This window comes from Elephantulus edwardii, unplaced genomic scaffold, assembly GCF_000299155.1.
Source record: "Elephantulus edwardii isolate Elephantulus edwardi_28Jun2011 unplaced genomic scaffold, EleEdw1.0 scaffold00039, whole genome shotgun sequence".
Lineage (NCBI taxonomy): Eukaryota > Metazoa > Chordata > Mammalia > Macroscelidea > Macroscelididae > Elephantulus > Elephantulus edwardii.
The window spans coordinates 21248858-21268973 of NW_006399789.1; the positions used below are offsets into that span (position 1 = coordinate 21248858).

The 20116-nt window shown below is 36.0% G+C and overlaps 1 protein-coding gene across 1 annotated transcript in view; it reads left to right on the forward strand.

Moving 5' to 3' along the window:
• The window catches only part of THEMIS (thymocyte selection associated), a 329386-nt gene that overhangs the window by 109593 nt on the left and 199677 nt on the right, over positions 1-20116 (forward strand). Inside the window, exon 3 of the mRNA XM_006885033.1 lies at positions 11612-12070. Coding sequence (XP_006885095.1) covers positions 11612-12070 — 459 coding nt within the window. The remainder of the gene's footprint in view (positions 1-11611; positions 12071-20116) is intronic.

The following is a 20116-nucleotide window of genomic DNA, read 5'->3' on the forward strand; positions in this document are numbered from 1 at the left end:
TTAGTATCTTGAATTCTTCCTTGTGCTTTGGCTTCTCTACTCTCCAGTGCAATCTTCAGAGTTTCTTCTGACATCCATTTTGGTCTTTTCTTCCTCTTCTGTCTTTGTAATGACTGTTTACACTCTTCCTGAATATTATAATATATATTATTACATATATATGAAAGTAGGATTATTTAAATTATTGACAAAGAGTATTGACTAACTATATCATGGATTACATGTTGTCAGGACAGACCAGTCTCCAAATAAAGATATTGTGCTTGGTAACACAGAGGTGAGAGAGAAAAAGATACTCAGAAAAAAGGACTGATTTTATTAACTGCAATGATGAACTCCAGCAAAGTGGCTATTGTGAGAACAACTCAAGATCAGACAGTGTTTCGTTTGGTGGTGGTTGTTCTGTGCAGTGACCCTATGAACAATGGCCCTGAATCTTGCTCTATTGTAAGTCAAAGTCACCATCCCTCACTACCTGACTCCATTGCCACAGTCACTTTATCTCATTCAGGGTCTTTTTCTCCTGCTGTGACCCTCCACCCTTCCATGCATGATGTCTTTCTCCAGGGACTAGTCTCCCCTGGAAAGGTGTTCCAAACATATGAGAGAGTTTCAAAACCCTTGCCTTTAGGAGCAAGCTGAATTCATCTTCTCTAGAACAGACCTGTTAGTTCTTATGGCAGTCCACATTATGTCCAATACTCTTCTCCAGCACCATAATTCAAAGGCATCAATTCTTTTTCTGTCCTCCTTAAACATTGTCTCAGTGTCTCAGATGCATCGCAAGTAATTGTGAAGAACATGGCCTGGATCAGATGCACCTTCGTCTCTACACTGACACTGTTGCTCTTTAGAACTCTGGAAAAGTCCCTGATGGCAGACTTTCCCAGTGTAACTCGTCTTTTGATTTCCAGACTGTTGGTGCCAGGGCTGTTGATTGTGAATCTAAGCAATATGAGATTGTTAAAAACTCCGATCCTTTTTCTTTCTATCATGATACTGTCAGTTGGCCCAGTGGTTAGGATCTTTTCTTGATGTTCAGAGGTAATCTATATTGAAGGCTGCAGACTTTGACTTTCTGTAGCAAACATTTCAGGTCCACCTCAATTTTGGCAAGCAATGTTGTATTGTCTGCATAACACAGGTTATTGACGAATCTTCCTCTGATCCTAAAGCTAAATTCTTCTTCATAAAATCCAGACTTCCAAATGATCTGTTTCACATATGCATTGAAACAGTATGGAGAAAGGACACACCTCTAACAGTCTTTTACTGATTTTGAATCATGTAGTGTTTCTTTGCTCTAATGAGATGACTGTTTTCTGGTCCAAGTTTCACATGAACACAAGTGTTCTGGGATGCCCATTCTTCTCAATGTTAACGACAATTTGTTGTGATCCATGCAGTCAAATACCTTTGCATAGTCAACAAAACAAAATTATAAATCCTTCTGGTACTCTTTGCTTTTAGCCCAGATCTATCTGTTATTTACAATGATGTCCCTAGTGTCACGACCTCTTCTAAACCCAGCTTATATTTCTGGTTTCTCTATTGATGTACTGCTCCCGTGATTTCTGGATACTGTTCAACAAGATTTTAGTTTTGTGTGATATTAGTGATGTGTTGTTGTTAAGTGCGGTTGAGTCATAGACAACTCATAGCAACCCTATGAACTAAAGTCCTCGACACTTGCATGACTTTCATCCTTTCTCCAGGTTCATAGGGTTTCTGGAAGCAAGCTATTCATGGAAGTGGACGCCACTTCTGCTTCCAAGCTTGTTTTAATCGGGGAGCTCCACCAAACACCATCCACCATGGGTAACTGTTATCACATTTGACACATCAGTGTCACAGTGTTCAGCTTCACAGCAATCATAAGTTACCTCTGTATGGCAAGTGGACACAGCAGAGCTATACGACCTAGAAGAATGTTTGACCAAATACTGTTTGATAATTTCCAACTCTGTTGAATCATCCTTTTTTGGGGGGGGGAGGAGTGAGAATAAATCTGAATCTCATCCAGTCTGTTGGCTAGTTAGCTGTCCTCTGGTTTTCTCTGCACAACTTTGTGAGCACATACAGGGCTGTATCTGTTTATTTGAAATATCTCAATTGGTCTATCAAATCCTGGGGCCTTCCTCTTTGCCAGCTCCTTTAGAGAAACTGAATTTCCTCTTTTGTCACCTTTGCTTCTTGATCATTTGCTGTTTCATACAATTCTTCTGTGTCAGATAATTCTTTTCACTATAGTGACTCTGTGTACTCCTTCCTTCTTCTTTTGATACCCTAGATCATTCCATAATCTATTGCAATCAAAGTGTTGAATTTTTTCCCTCCATTCCTTCAGCTTAAATTCTGAGTTTATCCCTTTTGATTTTTTGACTCTAGCTCTTTGTACATTTTGTTATACTTTACTTTGTCTCCTCTGTTCAGCTCCTTAACTTCCTGATTTCTCCTCTTTGTTTTGGCTTCTTTATGGTCTAGTGCAATATTTAGAGTCTCTTCTGACAACAATTTTAATCTTCTCACTCCACTGTCTTTGTAATGACCTTTTGCATTCCTCATGGACAGTAATCTTTATTTCAGCCCACAGCTCATCTAGTCTTTGCTCATTAGTGTTCAAGGCCTGAAACATGGTCTTCCATTATAACATAAGAGCTGATATACAAGAAACCAAATTGTCCTAATTATTTATTTTTACTCAGGTATTTAATTTCTTGATTCTGGACATTGATCAAATGCATTACTATATATATAATTGTATTTCAGGAATTTAGTCTAGCATTAGAATAGATGTCTTATAAATAATAGAACAGGGTGAAAAATAAGTCTTTGTGATGTTTGTGTACTTAACTCAGTGGATTCATAGTTTATCAGAATAAACTTTAAACAAATAATCACTTTAGAATTATTCATATTAGCAGAATGAAGGAATCAACCTAATTGTCCAGTAATGTAAAAAATTAACTATGTTATATTCTCTAGAGTATTTTACACAGCCATTGAGAATAATAATAATTGTGAAAAATATTTAAGAATACAAAGCTTAATTGTGGTGCAATGTTAAATTTAACATAAGTGATATAGCTATGTATGTGTTATGCTTCAGTATTCTTAAAAATATTTATCTCTATGCAAGTATCAAAATTGAGTGAAAAATATAACAATATATTAAAGTAATTGTTTCAGTAGAGTGGGATTACAACTAATACTTATTTTTATTTTGTAAATTATTAAAGTGTATATCTAGCTAGCTTCATTTCACATACTTTAGGCATATTGCTAGGAGGGGATATTCCGTGGGGAGGGAAAAGATGCTGGAAAGGGTGGAGGGTTGGCAAAGGAAAGGAAGACCCTCAACCAAGTGGATTGACACAGTGAATGCCACAATGGGCTTTTTAATAGAAAGTGTGAGGATGGCACAGGATAGAACAAGGTTTAGATCTTTTGTTTATAGTTTTACTATGATTCATACTTAACAGAACCGAACAACAACAACAACTAGCTAGCTAATACATGTTTTGTACAGTCTTTCATCTATCTGTTTATATGTGCACTGGGTGAATACTACAATTCATTACAGCACATCAGTTTGTTGGTTTCTTCATCTAAAAGCTGGCATCATACAAATGATGGTTATCTTGTAAATCCAGGGGAGAATCCAGTATGTTTATCTTTAGTGTAAAGTGATTAACACTAGCACATCTAAGTCTGTTCTTTCTGGAAAGCTCTCTTCTGGGTCTATCTTTGAAGATCCATAGGCATAACCTGCATCGGGTGTCCCTACACTCCTCAGTGCTTCTTTGATGAGGAGCTTCGTCAAAACAGTTCTGAATTCTTGCTTTCAAGGTATCAGGTCGGGGCGTTCTGGTGGCTTAGTGGAAAGACATTGCTTCAATCCCAAAGGCATGTGGTTTGAATCAACCAGCTGCTCTGCAGGAAAGGAACGAGCAGTTACTTCCTGTATAATTTACCGTTTCTGGAAAATCAGGGATGGGTCAATCCTGACTCATAGCAACAAAAAGAGTTGTCAGATCAAATCTCCTGGGTGGGTCCACTAAAATGATTTCCGGGTCAGATTCACCAAGTTGTTGTTGAAGAACCTATTGTTGATTTTCACTTTTAGTCATTGCCATCGAGTCAGAATTGACTCATATCTTACCCCCTATGGGATTTTTGAGGCTGGAGATGGAGGTGATTGTCCCTCTCCCTCCCTAGGCGCTGCTGCTGGATTCCAGCTACCGGAGAGGTGTGGGTTTTGCCTTAGCAATGTCACTTGTTAGGGATTATGCCACGAGGGCTCCCTAGCTGATCTTAGGTGGGGGTTCAAATCTACATTTTTAGAGTTAGTTTTGCTGCCTAGTAATACAGAACCAGAAAGATATGCTGAGGAAGAAAAGGCTCCTTTTAATATGCTGGTGAATTTAGGGGGGCAGGGAATGTTCTTTTAAGTTCAGTGTTCTTTATTTTGCAAATCAAAATCTATTTAAATCACAACCTCCAAAATCCATTTAAAGCTTATGGTTACATCGGAAAATTATATCTCTTCTTAATTTGAATTTAATGTAAACTGATTTTTAATTGTTTTGTATAACGATGAGTAACAGATTTTTATTTTTTTAGCACTGCGTGGTAAAAATCAGCAAAAAACGTCAGACAAAGCACGACATTATAAGGAAACACCGCAGCATATGTTGACAGTTATGGAAAAATTGCTGCTGTTTTCACCCTTCACACCAGAATAATTTTTTCAATATTTACCTCCCGTGTGTAGAGAGGGAAACATATGGGGCTTTACATAATCATAAGCATAAACAGGTGGCTACTTAGGTACATTTAATTTGCAGGCAACATCAGTACTGAACAACGCAATCAGCTCCACATGGCTCCCAAACTCTTTCTACCAACATCCCATTAGCAAAATTAAGATCATTAAAATAGAGGGAAGGTATACTCCTTCCTCAGTTGGCTTCAACTGCCTTTCAGGGCCATGAATAAAACACAGTTTCAAAAATGCCTTGGCATTTTTCTGTTTCTTTTGATCAAGGGAACTTCAACAACTGTGTATAATGTGTACCTTGTGCATAACTACAAGCAACACAACATTTGCATTTAAATGTGTTTGCATCTTTTATTTCCCCCTATAATCTGGCTCATTATGGGCATAAAATTACAGTAGTTAAATTCTGAGCAATTTATCAAAACATGGATCAAACTCCTTAAAGCCATCTGAAACATTCTCCTAATGGCAGTCCACTCAAAGAGGTCACTTGAGACTTATTTCCATATTCACACACTCTTAATTATAGTGACTTAGAAGTAGCCCTGATGGTGCTGTGGATATGGCATTTGATAGTCATCCAAAAAGATGTTGGTTCAAACCTACCTACCAGTCTCTCCACAGTAAAAAAAAAAAAAAAATTATGACAGTGTACTCCCTATTGGGAGCTCTGGTGGCATCTTGGTGTTCCGTGCCATTCAGGTGAATAAAACTCAAAGTGTTCCCCTGAATAACAGATCTGAATCTTGTTCTATCCTGTGCCATCCTCATAATCTCTTACACACTCAAGCTCATTGCTGCAGTCACTGTAGCAATGCCCCTGATTGAAAGTCTTCCTCTCCACTGTCCCTCTACCTATCCAAGCATGATATCCCTCTCCAAGGAATAACCCTTCCTAGCAACACGTCCAAAGTATATCTAATTCAAAGTGGCCAAAGTCAGTCCATCTTATCTCACTAATGCCTAGAATGTTGACATTCACGTGTTCCATTTCATTTTGCACAACTTCTAGCTTTCCAACATTCATATTCTGTGCATTCATTCCATGTTCCAACTATTAAAGAATATCTACAACTGTCTTTTTTCATTTTGATTGATTTCTAACACTCCACCTCTAATACTGTATCTATCTGTGCACCTCTATTGTTCATAGTATTTCCAGAGGCCTGCTATTTCAGAAACGGATGGCCAGTTCTGCTTTCTAAGCTGTTTTACACTGGAACTCCACTAAAACCTGTCCACCGTGGGTGAACCCTCTGCCATTTGAGACATCAGTGGCACAGCTTTCAGCATCGCAGTAAAAATTACCTCAGAACAACAAACTAACAGACAAATGTTGTACTGGTTAGACCAACAATAAACAAGCAAAAATAGATACCCAAGCAACAAAGTAATTAGCAATATGCAGATCAATTCTTCAATACAACAACCTGACAGATGAGTCTCACAGTCTAGGAGGCAACATACCTAAGTCCCACATATTGGCTCTAAGGGAAGTCCTTCTTTCGACTTTCTGCAGGAAGGTCTCCTGATCACCTGACTACTAGTACAAGGTGTGTAGATCATGGGTTCAAGTCAGATGAAGTTGTTGACAGCTTCAGTCTTCTCTCCATATATCATGATGTTGCCTATCTATCCAGTAGTGTGAATTTCTGTTGTTAAGGCTATGTAGTCTTGATCTTCTGCATCAAGTGCTTCAAGTCCTTCTTACGTTCAGCAAGCAAGGTTGTGTCATCTGCCTAATGCAGGTTGTTGATAAGTCTTCCTTCAATTCTAATGAACATTCTTCTTTATATAGTCCAACTTCTCCCATGATTTGCTCAATATACAGATTGAATACATAGGGAGAAAGGATATCACCCTGATACACACTTTTTCTGATTTTAAACTATGTAGTCTTATCTTTCTCTGTTCAGGCAATAACTTCTTGATCAAGATACTGGTGTCTCATGAGCAAAACTGAATGTTCTATGATGACCTCTGTCCTCAATGTTAGCCATAATTTGTTTTGATTTACACAGTCAAATGTCTTTATTCAATAAAACACAAAAAGACTTTTTTTTAATATTCTCTGCTTTCAGCCAGAATCCCTGAGATAAAAAATAATCTCAATAATGATATTTTCTGCCACAGTTTCTTCTAAACCCAGCCTGCACTTCTTTTATTCTCTGTCAGTGTCCTGTTCTGGTTGTTTTGGGATGATCTTCAGCAATATTTTGCTTGCATGCCATATTAACAATATTGTTTGATAATTTCCATATTCTCTTGGATCACCTTTCTTGGGAATAGGAACAAATGGATAGATCTCTTCTTGTCAATTGGCCAGGTCATTGTCGTTCAAATTTCCTCTCATAGATTGGAGAGCCTGTCCAAGTTTGCTATAGTCACTGTGTCAATTATCTCATTGAAGATCTTTTTCTCTTGATGAGAGAAAAAACGATGTCCTTTTCCAAGAAATAGTCTCTCCTAGCAGCATGCCCAAAGAATGTTAGATGAGGTTTCACCATCCTTACCTCTACGGAGCACTCTGGCTGCACTTTTTCCAAAACATATCTGTGTGTTCCTTTCACAGGAGCTACCATATACTGCTAATTTAGAAAAGAAATTATACATGGTGATTCTGAATGTATTTAAGCTGTTAATATTGAAATCATCATGATTTGTTAAGTAAACTTTCACTGCTATAGAGTCGGAACTGAATCATAGAAAATCCTTCAGCAGGTTTTCAGAGGCTGTAAATCACACAGGAGTAGATGGCTTATCTTTCATTTCTCCCACACAGTCCCTGGTGGGTCCAAACTGCTTGGAAAGATGCTTCTCTGGGTTAACAATGATTTTCCTAACGGACTATATCACCTGAGCTCCCCTTGGAAGTAAATGTCACTCTCATATTCCTTGCCTCAGAAAGTGAGGAAATATATACTTTTTTAGGAACTACCAGGTGTTCACAGCTTTTTTGGTTAACAATGAAAAATGCTATTCCACCAAAGCTTCAGACTAAACTTTACACTAGGAAAAAAATTAATTTTGTGGAATCTACATGATATTATGTGATTTACATTAACTCATATATAACGGAATGTAGAGTTCTATTTTAAACTTATTCTCTATTTGAATGGGAATTAATGAGGGAGAAAGAAGGGGAAAGAATAGGGAAAAAATGATAGGTATATTCTGCACAGTGAACCACGAAATTATTCTTGCTCTTTTCAGAGTGGAGTATTTGGGGGAAAGCTGACTTGTGCAGAAGGAGCGTCAGCTTGTAAGAATCTGTGTAAGTGTTTGTGAAGTGGAATAAGATGTTGTGAGCTATGTCCCTGTAACACATGCAGCCTGGCTTGGTGGAAAGATCACAAGACATGGAACCCAAAGCTCCAATCAAAGATTCTAGAGTCATTACTACTAGTAAAAAATTGACCATTTCAATCAACCAGATCATAATATTTGTCTTTTTGTCCTGAGAAGATTATTTTGAGGATAAGTGATTATATAAGAAATTATTCAAAATGGTGCCCTTTTAAATCAAATTTGCCTGGTACTATTAAAGTTACAATTAAATTCATCTGTAAAAATGGGTTTTTTTAAAAAAGCCATTACCACCAAACCTAATAATTAAGGAAAAGATAAAAAAGACTAAATTCACCTATATACTTATTTTCAGCAGCTTGATTTATTGGATCTTCTTACAGTTTTTGCTTTCTTAGTGACATGTTCATTGTTAACCATTTCCCCTAATTTAAAAATAGCGATACAATTTATTCTAATAGCCATCCAGGAAGGGTGGTGATAGAAATCTATTTTCCATCTGCTTTTTAATTTACTTTATGAAGATTACATATTGGTTTATTTTATAAACACTCCCGTGATCACTTGATTCCTGAAATGTGTTGGGTTTCTTTTTAAAACTCTGGATGTATAACAAAATATATTTCCCCTGCAGTAAACTATTATACTCTTTATGAAAAGAATGAAGTAAACATTGGTCAAATTTACAGCTGGCTAGGTCTCAAATGGGGCACTAGCTTCGGTTTAACTTCCTTGATTGTGAAAATGAAGTTTCCTATGACAGCATATTAAACAAATAACAACAAACTTTCCCTAGTTCATTTGGTATTAAATGACTGTTTATAAGGAGAGTTACTTTGGATTGGTTGTAGTTTTATAAGAAGAGATAAGTTAATGAGATATTTTCCCCCTAAATTATGCCACTTAGTATGCTAAACCGTGCACTTCATCATCTTCTAAGGGAAAATACACAGATTCTTAGAGACATTTTTCTTGCAGTACAGACATCCAACAAGACAGCTCCAGAGAATGTGATTAACTTGAAATAATGGTGGCCCTTAGGGTTTCAGGCTTTTTTTACTTCATGATATTTTTGGTCTGTTATTACCTTAGGTGAACCCTAGTTTCTGAGAAAGAAGATGCAGAATTAATTCCTCTGTGACTTGTCATCAATATAACTAGATAGAGATAAAGCTGTACATCTTTACTTTTTATGATTTTCTAGGTAGCTCTTTTTTAAAGCTCTTATTTCACAAAGACTGCTGAATTTCCTATACCTTGATAATGATCGTGGACTCTTAGAAATAAATCTTCACACATTGACAAATGAGATTAAACTTGAGCGTCTGTGTGTGTGTGTGTGTGTGTGTGTGTGTGTGTGTGCACATGCACACATGCATTTATTTACTGTGGAGAATTTGAGATTACTGTTTTGTTGAATTTTTCCTGATACACGATATAAGAAAAAAAAGGAAATTTCTTCAAAGTAACAAAGTAAATGTTTCCTTTTTTCTACTGTGTTCAAACCCACCTTGCTGTGGATGGACACCCTTCAGTTGATAGAGATATGTAAGAATAGATCGCATATGCTAACTTCAGTCCTTCCTTGCCACTTTGAGCCATCAGCATGTTCTCAGGAAGTCTACATTTAAAAGTACAGAAATTCCTCTGTTAAAAACATAACTAATCACAAAACTTAATGATTTGCAAAGTGTAGATGAATTAAGTTGGAATATGGAGCCACTGAGCAGAGTGAATGATTAAGTACTTGAATACCATCCCAAAAGTTGGTGGTTCAAACGCATCCAGAGGTGTCTTAAAACACAGACCTGGCAATCAATTTCTGAAAGATCTTTAAAATCCTGTGAAACAGCTTTAATCTACATACATGGGATTTCAATGATTTTGGTTTGACTTGGTAACTACAAACAACAACTAGATTATATTCCTTGGATAAGATAATAAGTGGTCATTCTAAGTTAGGTTGTTCTGCAAAAGAGCCCAAGTGATGCAGTCATTAAACATTCACCTGCTAGCCAAAAGATCAATGCTTCAAACCCGCTAACCATTCTGCAAGAGAAAAATAAGGCAGGCTGCTTCTGTAAATATTTACAGTCCTAGAAACTCTAAGGGATTCTACTCTGTGGATTCTACGCGTATTGATGTTATGGGCTGGAGATTGACTTATTAGACTATGCTAATATGTTACTATTTATTTGCTTCAGAGTTAAAAAAATTATTTTTCCTTATCCTTATATTTTTAATTGATAAAAATGAAAAATTAATGAATATCTTTATGACAGTGACACAAAGATAGATAATGGGCCCATAGAATAACAACAAAACTATTCAAGGAGTAAAAACACTTAATACATAAAAATCTATAACATAAAAATCTATAACTGAGTTATCATTCATTGTTTCTGATTATTCTGATGAAGAAGAAATGAATTGCAAAGTTATTCTAACTATGGAAAAAATGAAAGATGCAATGAAAAGATAGAAGGGCATTTAAATTGAGAATATTTTGACCCAAAAAAACTGTCTAACTCAATGTTTTCCTATGAGAGTTGTGTGGAGCGTATCAAACTTTGATATATTATGTTGTGATATATTAAAAGCTGTTTCTCCAGTATTTATGATCAAAGAAACTTGGGAAACTTTTCATTTTATATTCCTCTCTTGAGAGCCACTGTGCATCTAATATTTTGAGAAATCTAAAATTAATTAGACCAATAAATTTCACAATATGTTAAAATAGACACAAGCTAAAATTTATAATTTTAATCATTTTAAAGTATCCAAAGCAATAACATTAATAATATTCACAATGCTGTGCATCTAGTAACATATATAGTTCCGGCTACACTGTTTGATTTCTTTTCATTAGTTTTTATTGTTATAAAAGTATAGATAACATTGCACTTGCCAATTCACCATTTTTTACATGTACTATTTAGTGAAGTCAATTATATTCTTTTTTTTCTATAATTATATTTTATTAATTTTCATAAACATTTACAGAGATTTTGGGCTTCCACTCATTCATTGTTGCACTTAGTGAAGTCAATTATATTCTGAAGTCATTACCCATATTTTTTGTCTAATGTCCAATTATCAGTTTCACCTTCTGGAACAAGTATGGATTTATTTTGGTATTCTCAGATAGTACATTCATGGAAACATTGACTTAAGCCAATTTTCTCATTTAAAAAATGTCTTATGAGATTAAATGTCTTGCTCGTGATCACACAGGTCATTTGGACAAAGCAGTATCTCATTTAGATTTGAACAAGTCTTTTTTTTCTATTTGAATATATTTTCCAATTGATTCAATTGAAATAACATCATTTGATGATCAATAATGTACAGATAATATATTTCCAAAGAGGATTAGTCAGGATTTCAAGACTTGCCTCTTGCTTTTAAAATAAATGTTATAGTATTTAAAAATGTATATAATACTTATTTTATGTTTCATTGTAATGAAATGATGAGAACTTTGTTTGTAAGAACTCACTCTAATTGACCTAATTCTGTTCTTAGGTCTTTTCAAGATTGTGGCTGATAAAACTCCATATCTTACAATGGAAGAAATTACAAAAACAATTCATATTGGACCAAGTAGACTAGGACACCCTTGTTTCTATCATCAGAAAGATATAAAACTAGGAAATCTCATCATAAAACAGGGTGAACGAATTGTACTGAATTCAGTTGAAAATATCAATGGAGAAATGATGGTGAACTGTGGTGTCATAAGGAATCACCAAAATCACTCCTTTACTTTGCCTTTGTCACAAGAAGGAGAATTTTATGAGTGTGACGATGAACATATTTATACCCTAAAGGAGATTGTTGAATGGAAGATCCCTAAGAACAGAACTCGAACTGTGAAACTTACTGATTTTTCAAATAAGTGGGATTCCATAAATCCATTCCCAGAAGGTTTCTACGGCTCTTTGGTTCTCAAGCCTGTTTATGAAATCCAAGGTGTGATGAAATGTAAGTACTCATGAAAAATAATACTTTATGAACATGAGCATTGACAGTTTTAAAGTCTGAAGAATGAGACATTGCCTCTGAATCTTTTGCAAATCTTGCTGAGATACAGGTGCCTCATTTACCTCATTTATAAATAAGTAAACTACATATTTGTTGAAAGGGTAAAGTGAAACTATACGCACACACACACACACACATATGTTTACATACATGAGTACATATCTATACTGAAATACCTAAATATCCAAATGCAAAGTGCTTTGATTATTTGGGACAGACAGATTAAAATACTGATTTATTGCTATCTCTACCCAAGTATATTGATAGCATAATGTAGTTAGTATCTTATAGTGAGTAGTCTATATCACTACCAAGTCAATCAGAAATGAAGGATTTTGGAATTTTGCGGGTTTTTTAGAACAAAGCGTATCTGATTAAAAATGGCCAAAAGAAGATGTAAGAATACAGTTTCATTTGTATGCATTTTTTGTTTATTACTTTTATTCTTGTGATGGTTTTTTCCTTCTTCAAAGCATAAACCACAAGTCACTGGTCATAAATCTTCTTAGTTGGAAGTTCCTTATAACCTCTAGAAAGTGATATATTAATGCACATGTAAGTGAATTTTAATATGCAATCCCCATAAAATTATTAGCATTTTAAAATCTTGCTAAATAGAAAAATTATTGTTACCTCAGAGGAACAAAAGGCTTGAAGTGTTGTTGTTGTTGTTAGGTGCTGTCGAGTCAAGTAAGACTCATAGAGATCCTATGAACCAAAGATCTGAAACATGCTCTATCCTGCACCATCTCACACTTCCTTACACACAGGAGCCCTCTGTGTGGTCACTGTGTCAATCCACCTGGTTGAGGGTCTTCTCCTATTCTGAACCTCCACCCTCCCCAGGATCATTTTCTTCTCCAAAGAATAGGCCTGCCTAGCAATATACTAGAAGTTTTTGAGGCCAAGCCTCATCATTGTTGCCTCCAAAGAGCACTCCAGCTGCATCCTCTCTCAGATATAACCATTTGTTCTCCTGGCCGTCTATTGATGGTCAGTGCTCTTCCCCAACACCACAGCTCAAAGGTGTCAATTATTTTTCTTATTCATTGCCCAGCTGTCAGATGCATAGCAAGTAATCAGAAATATTATAGCCTGAATTAGAGACACCTTAGTCCTCAAAAATATGTTGATGATGCTCTTCAAGAATATGGCATAAAAATTGAAAATAGGCAATGACCTTGGGTCAGACATTTAAACCCTGCATTTCTATGAAAGGAGATTATGAAGCTCTTTTGTTTATCTCTTAGTGTTGTTTTTAAGAAAAAAAGACCTTTCTAAGTAATAAAATCAATAATAAAACCCTGGTGGTGGTGTTATGTGCTGCGAGTCAAGTATGACTCATATAGGTCAACCCTATGAACAATCAAGCAGACCCCTGTCCTATTCACCCCATCCTCATCGTCCCTGATGTGCTAGAGCCCATTGCTGCAGTCATTCAATCCGTCTCCCCTAAGTTCTTCCTTCCTATCTAGAGATAAGAAACAAGACTTATCTCTATTTTCATTAACATTGTTGATCATTTATGCCATAATAAAAGAAAATAATGAGAAACTTTGAGTAGGTTTGATTCACACAATATTTAATCAGAAATTGGTATAATTACATTTAAAAAACCCCAAACAAACCCAACTATCTTTCCATTCAAGAAGTGACTATTTTCTAATACTATAAAGATATGAGGCCCTAGAAAATATTAGACTCCACGTTAGTATTACTAGCTACCTAAAAAAAGATACAGTCTAAGTTGATAATTGATTTTTCAATCATTACAGGTAATTAAGAGTGTTTTCCTTTTTTAAAATGTGTTAATTTTTTTTATGTCATTGTCAGATGCTCTACATGTTTACAAAAAAGACAAAGCCCACCACAACAAGATAAAGGAAAACAATCCAATTGAAAAATGGGCATAGGGTATGAACAGAAGACATTCAGCTGGCCAACAAACACATGAAGAAATGTTCAAAATTCCTAGCTCTAAGAGAGATGCAAATCAAAACAATTATGAGATATCATCTAACCCCAGTAAAAATAGAAAAATTTAACAGAACAGCAAGCAAAAAATGCTGACGAGGTTGTGGAGAAACTGGAACCCTTTTTTCACTGTTGGTGGGAATGTAAAATGGTGCAACCACTATGAAGGCTGTATGGCACTTTCTCAAAAAGTTGCAAATAGAGATAACATTTGACCCAGCAATTCCTCTATTGGTAATATACCCCAAAGAGACCGTAACTGCCACCCAAGCAGATATATGCACACCCATGTTTATCATGGCTTTGTTCACAATAGCAAAGAGTTGAAAACAACCTAAGTTCCCATCAACAAACGAATGGATAGAGAAGCTGTGGTATATTCACATAATGGAATACTATGTGGCATTGACAAACAAGGAACTAATGAAATATTACACAAAATGGGTGACCCTGGAGGACATTATACTAAGTGAAATATCTTAGCCACAGAAGGACAAATACTACATAGTGCCACTGTTGTAAAACAGGACTGACATCGGGGTTGAGGGGAGACTGACAAAGATGGGATAAATAATGTATACTGCATTGAAACATGAGGGAGAAAACTCTTTAAAAGGATATGTGATTAGGTATTATTCTCATGACAGGAGACCAAAACAAAGGCTGCATAGTGGAGTGGACCCGGTGGGAGGGATTGTAAAACAATGAAGAAATTTTTCTTTTACTTTTCAAAGAGAAGAGTGGAGGGGGGAGGGGTAGGCAGGGAGAAAAGTGCAACAATGAATGAATGAATGGAAAGCCAAAGTTTCTGTAAATTTTCATTAAAATTAATAATAATAAAAAAATAAAAAAGACAAAGCTACACTCTAAGGACATGAGATAAATTATCATAACAATTAAGGGGTTTGGATTTAAAAAGTGATATATGATAAGGTATTATAGTTATCACAAGAGTCCAGAATTAAGGGTCCATAGTGGAGTGTACCTGGGGCGGTGGGAGGGATGTGGGGGGATTTTATACCAAATAAAGAGTTTTTCTTTTACTTTTTCAGAGAGGAGCAAATGGGGTGGGGGGAAAGGGCTGGGCAGGGAGAAAAGTGCAATAATGAACGAATGGAAATCCAAAATCTCTGTAAATGTTCATTAAAATTATTAAAATTTAAAAAATATGAAAAAGTAAAATAAAGTCTTCTCTGTGAAATTGAAATTTAAACTAAAACTTAAAGGATGAAGAGAGTCATGTAAAGACTTTCATTGCCATTAAGTTAGAATCAACTCATAGCTGGCGCTTCAGCAGGTTTTCATTTTTTACTCTCTTAAAATCAAGTCTAAATTTTTATTATTTATGATCTTTACTCTCTTAGAGTTATTTTCAGCATAAATTCTTATTTTATGCCTTTTGAGGACAGATACTCTCTGGGATGGATTTGAGGATGCTTTCTGGATATACTCTATTTTTATCATTGGGAGATTTCTTTCATATCATAGTCTATTGTTTATATATAAAGTAGATTAGAATCAATTATGGTATTGTTTTATACTTTTTATTATTCTTTTTTAAACTGAAGATTTTAACTTACCTTGAAGTCAAGGGTACATTACTAAGCTACCTAACATTAGACTTTACTTTCAGGCATAGTCTAAACCCCGCAAAGCTCCAGTCCTTCCATTTTTAAATGAAAAAAAAAAAAATTGAGTAGAGGACAGGAGGTTTTAAATAAACCTTTGGGCAAAAGACAAGATGAAGAAGATGAAACGGCCTGTTGTGTTGTTGTTTTGTGTCATTGAGTCAAGTATGACTCATAGTGACCCGATGAACAAAAGATCTGAACCCTGTTGCATCCTGCACCATCCTCACAATTCCTGACGCACAAGAGCCCATTACAGCAGTCACCTCATCAATCCATCTGGTCAAGGATCTTCTTTTTCTCTGACCCTCCACCCTTTCTAGCATCAAGTCCTTCTCCAAGCACTATCCCCTCCTAGAAACATGTCCAAAGTATGTGAGGTGAAGCCTGATCAGTCTTGCCTCCAAAGACCATTTCGTTCTCTTGGCTACCCATGGGATGTTCAGTGCTCTTCTCCAAAGCAGAGCTCAAAGAGATCAATTCTTTTTCTGCCATCCTTATTCATTGTCCAGCTATCAGATAAATACCAAGTGGTTGGTACCTGAATCACTCACCTTAGTGCTCAAACTGACATTGTTACTCCTCAACAATTTGGAGAGGTCCTTAACTACAGACTTTTACAGTGCAATGTATTCATTCCTTCCTTCTTGACTGCAGCAGGAGTGTTAACTGTGTTAATTGAAAACTGCTAGAAATTGTAAAATACTGATTTGTTGAAGAGAACATAGACAGAAAATAGATAGAAGACAGAATATAATATATTCTAGTCCTAGAACCAGCATTTATTATACTGTGAATGTGAAAATGTAGACTCTATCTAAAAAAATGTAGTAGTAGTTGTTGTTATATGCCGCCTGTTGCTTGCGACTCATAGTGACCCTGTGTACAAGAGCCCTAAACCCTGTTCTATCCTGGGTCAACTTCACTGTCTCTGACACACCTATACCCATTACCCCAGTCATTAAATCGACCCATCACATTGAGGGTCGTCCTCGCCTATGTTGTCCCTCCACTCCCCCAAGCGTGATGTTCCTCTCGAAGGACTGGCGAAGTATGGTAGATAAAGCTTCAGAATCCTTGCCTCCAAGGAGCAGACAAGTTTCATCTTCTCTAGGATAAACATGTTTGTTCTCCTAGCAGTCCATAGTATATTCAACACTCTTCTCCAGCACCACAGCTCAAAGGCATTAATTTTCTTTCTATCATTCCTAGTCACTGTCCAGCTCTCTGACACATAGCATGAAATTGCAAAGACTATGGCCCAGATCAGGCACACCTTAGTCTCCAGCCTGACGTCATTGCTCTTCAGTACTCTGGAGAGGTCTCTGACAGCTGACTTTCCCAATGCAATTCGTCTCTAAATTTCCTGGCTGCTTGAACCAAGAATGTTGATTGTGGAACCAAGCAAACTAAAACTGTTAACAATCTCAATCTCTTCATGATCCATAATGATGCTTCCAATTGGCCCGTGGTGAGAATCTTTGTTTTCCTGATTTAATCTATATCAAAGGCTGCAGTCCTTGAACTTCTACAGCAAGTGCTCCAGATCCTCCTCAGTTTCAGCAAGTAGGGTCATGCCATTTCCTCCAATCCTGATGCCACTTTCCTCCTTGCACAGCCCAGCATCACAGATGATCTGTTCTGTATACAGATTGAAAAGGTATGGAGACAGACTACATCTCTGGTGGAGACCCTTCCTGATTTTGAACCATGCAGTGTCTTCTTGCTTTTTTCACTGCCTCTTGGTCCAAATTTAGGTTTCACATTAGCACAATCAAATGTTCTGGGATTCCCATTCTTCTCAGAGTCAGCCACAGCTTGTTGTGATCCACACAGTCAAAAGCCTTTGCATAGTCAATGAAACACAGATAGACATTCCTCTGGTATTCTCTGCTTTCTGCCAAGATCAATCTAATATTAGGTATAATATCCCTAGTACCACAGCCTCTTCTAAACTCAGTCTGCATATCTGGCAGTTCACTGTTGTGTTGTTCCAGTCATTTTTAATATTCTTCAGAAGAATCTTGCTTGCATGTGATATTAATGATATTGTTTGATAATTTCCACACTCTGTCGTTTCATCTTTCTTTAGACTGGGAACAAATATCGATCTCTTCCAGTCTCTTGGCCAGGTAGCTGCCCTCCAGATTTCTTGGCACAACTTAGTGAACACTTCCAGGGAGTGTCTGTTTGTTGAAATATGTCAATTGGTATGCTGTCAACCCCTGGGGCTTTGGTTTTTGCCAGTTCTTTCAGAGCAACTTAAACTTCCTCCTTCATCACCTTGCTCATCATTGTTTCATGAAAATTTCCTGTGTTAGCCAATTCCTTCTGGTACAGTGATTCTGTAGTATTTAAGTGAAATATTGGTTCCTGGTAACTCTTGGTCAAAATATGTGTTAACATTCTGAAACCTTGCTGAGCCTCACCATCTATGTAAAAATTTATTTTAAAATATCTCCCTTTGGATAATAGGTAAAAATAGCAATCTGAGACTGGGACAAAATCAAGATGGATGTGCGTTTCATGAGAAGAATAAATTAACTTTATTTTAACAAGGATAATGTGCAATGCTTCCCAATAAAAATTGGGTTAGCTATTTAATGTTTTCTTCTAAAGGCAACTTACTATGCCTTTTAAAACTTTTAAATATTATTTTGACAGAAAATGTGCTGCTGGCACTGTGGTAAGCATTTAGCTGGTAACCAAATGTTGACTGTTTGAAATCAACACTGTGATTCTAAAGACAAATATCTGGCTACCTGTTCCTGTATGATTACAGCCTAGAACACCTTATGAGAGGGTTCTGTTTAGCATGTCAGATCATCATGAATTAAAAATCAATTTAATGATATCTAATAACATATTTTAATGTGTTGTTATTGTTGTTATGTACACTTAAGTTGCCTGAAACTCATAGCGACCCTATAAATAACAGCTCTGAAGCCTGCCCTGTCCTCAGCCAGTTTCTTTGATTCTGACACATCTATCTGCATTGCTGTATGGAGAATTCTTTCTTCTCTTTGTAAAATTATAGAAGTGTTAAAAAGTTCTAAACCCTTTTTGACTGACTATATAGCCTCCCAAAATTTGGAAGTACAGTTTTTTGCTTAATATATGAAATATTAATATTTGCTATAAGCAGAAGACTGGGATCACAAAAGCAGAAAGTTATATAAGAAAGGCAATACCTGTATGTTCTATAATAGATGACTAGTGAAGCAGAAAATTAATTAGGATTATAGTATTCTGAGTTGTCTTTTATTAATTTTAGTTAAAAAAATAATTTTCATTTTTACCAAAGTAAAATAGTAATAAAGGACTTAGAGCCAAAAATTCGCATACACCCTTGTATATTTGTTGATTCCCCAGCTTTCACCACATTCCCTACAGAAGTAATTTCTTGGAAGAAGTCATGATTCTGGGAAAGGTGGAGGGTCGGAGGATGAGAGGAAAACCCTCAACAAGATGGACTGACACAGTGACTCTAACAGTCGGCTTGAGCGTGTCAGAAATTATCAGTATGCTTAGGAAAGGGCAAGTTTCAGATCTGTTGTTCACTGAGACTCCGTAAGTTATAATTGATCTAACAACAATGATAACTTTCTGATATTTGTATTGCTAAATAAAATTACTATTGTTCAAGATGTCAACTTTAGATAATAGGCCAAAATTTCCGAATATGGTAAGGGAGCTCAAATTCCTTTATATTCTTACTTTCTCTTCCTCATTTCCTCAGGTTATGGTAGATTATAGCCAAGCACTTATATTTTAATTGTTATGATATCTTTCACAGGTGAACTAAGAGGTGTATTGTGGTTCTAATTCCATCTTTGCAGTACCATTTTTTTTCTGTAATGATGGCCTTATTAAACTACTGTGCAGTTTTCTTCAACCCTCTGTCAAGTCTTGAAGTGCACTCAACAGCTGTATTTTTATTTAAATCAATTTAATTTTCCACTGAGTACATATTGTTAGGAAATTTCTCTCTTCTATTATTTCCATCTAATCCCAATTATTCCTCCTAGAACCCTCCTTTCTTTTGTTCTGCTCTGAGTCTGTTGCTACTGAGAGCTTCTATAAAGGTGCTATTTAGAGACTTCCACTTAGCTCACTCTGGAAGCTCCCGTTTGTGTAGTTTCTATATTCACTAGCTACTGCTGGAACAGTTTAGCTTCCTCTAACTTGATTTACTTTCAGTTTTGATGGAGTATATCCTCTACTTGCTTCCTTAAAGGTGTGTATGAGAAATTGCTTGTTTGATAAAATTTTTTATTCTAAAAAGAATGATAGTTTAGCTGTTTATGAAATCCTTGGTTGAAAATAGTTTCACCTCCAAATTTTAATAGCTTTGCTTCCTTATTTTCTACCTTCCAATATGTTG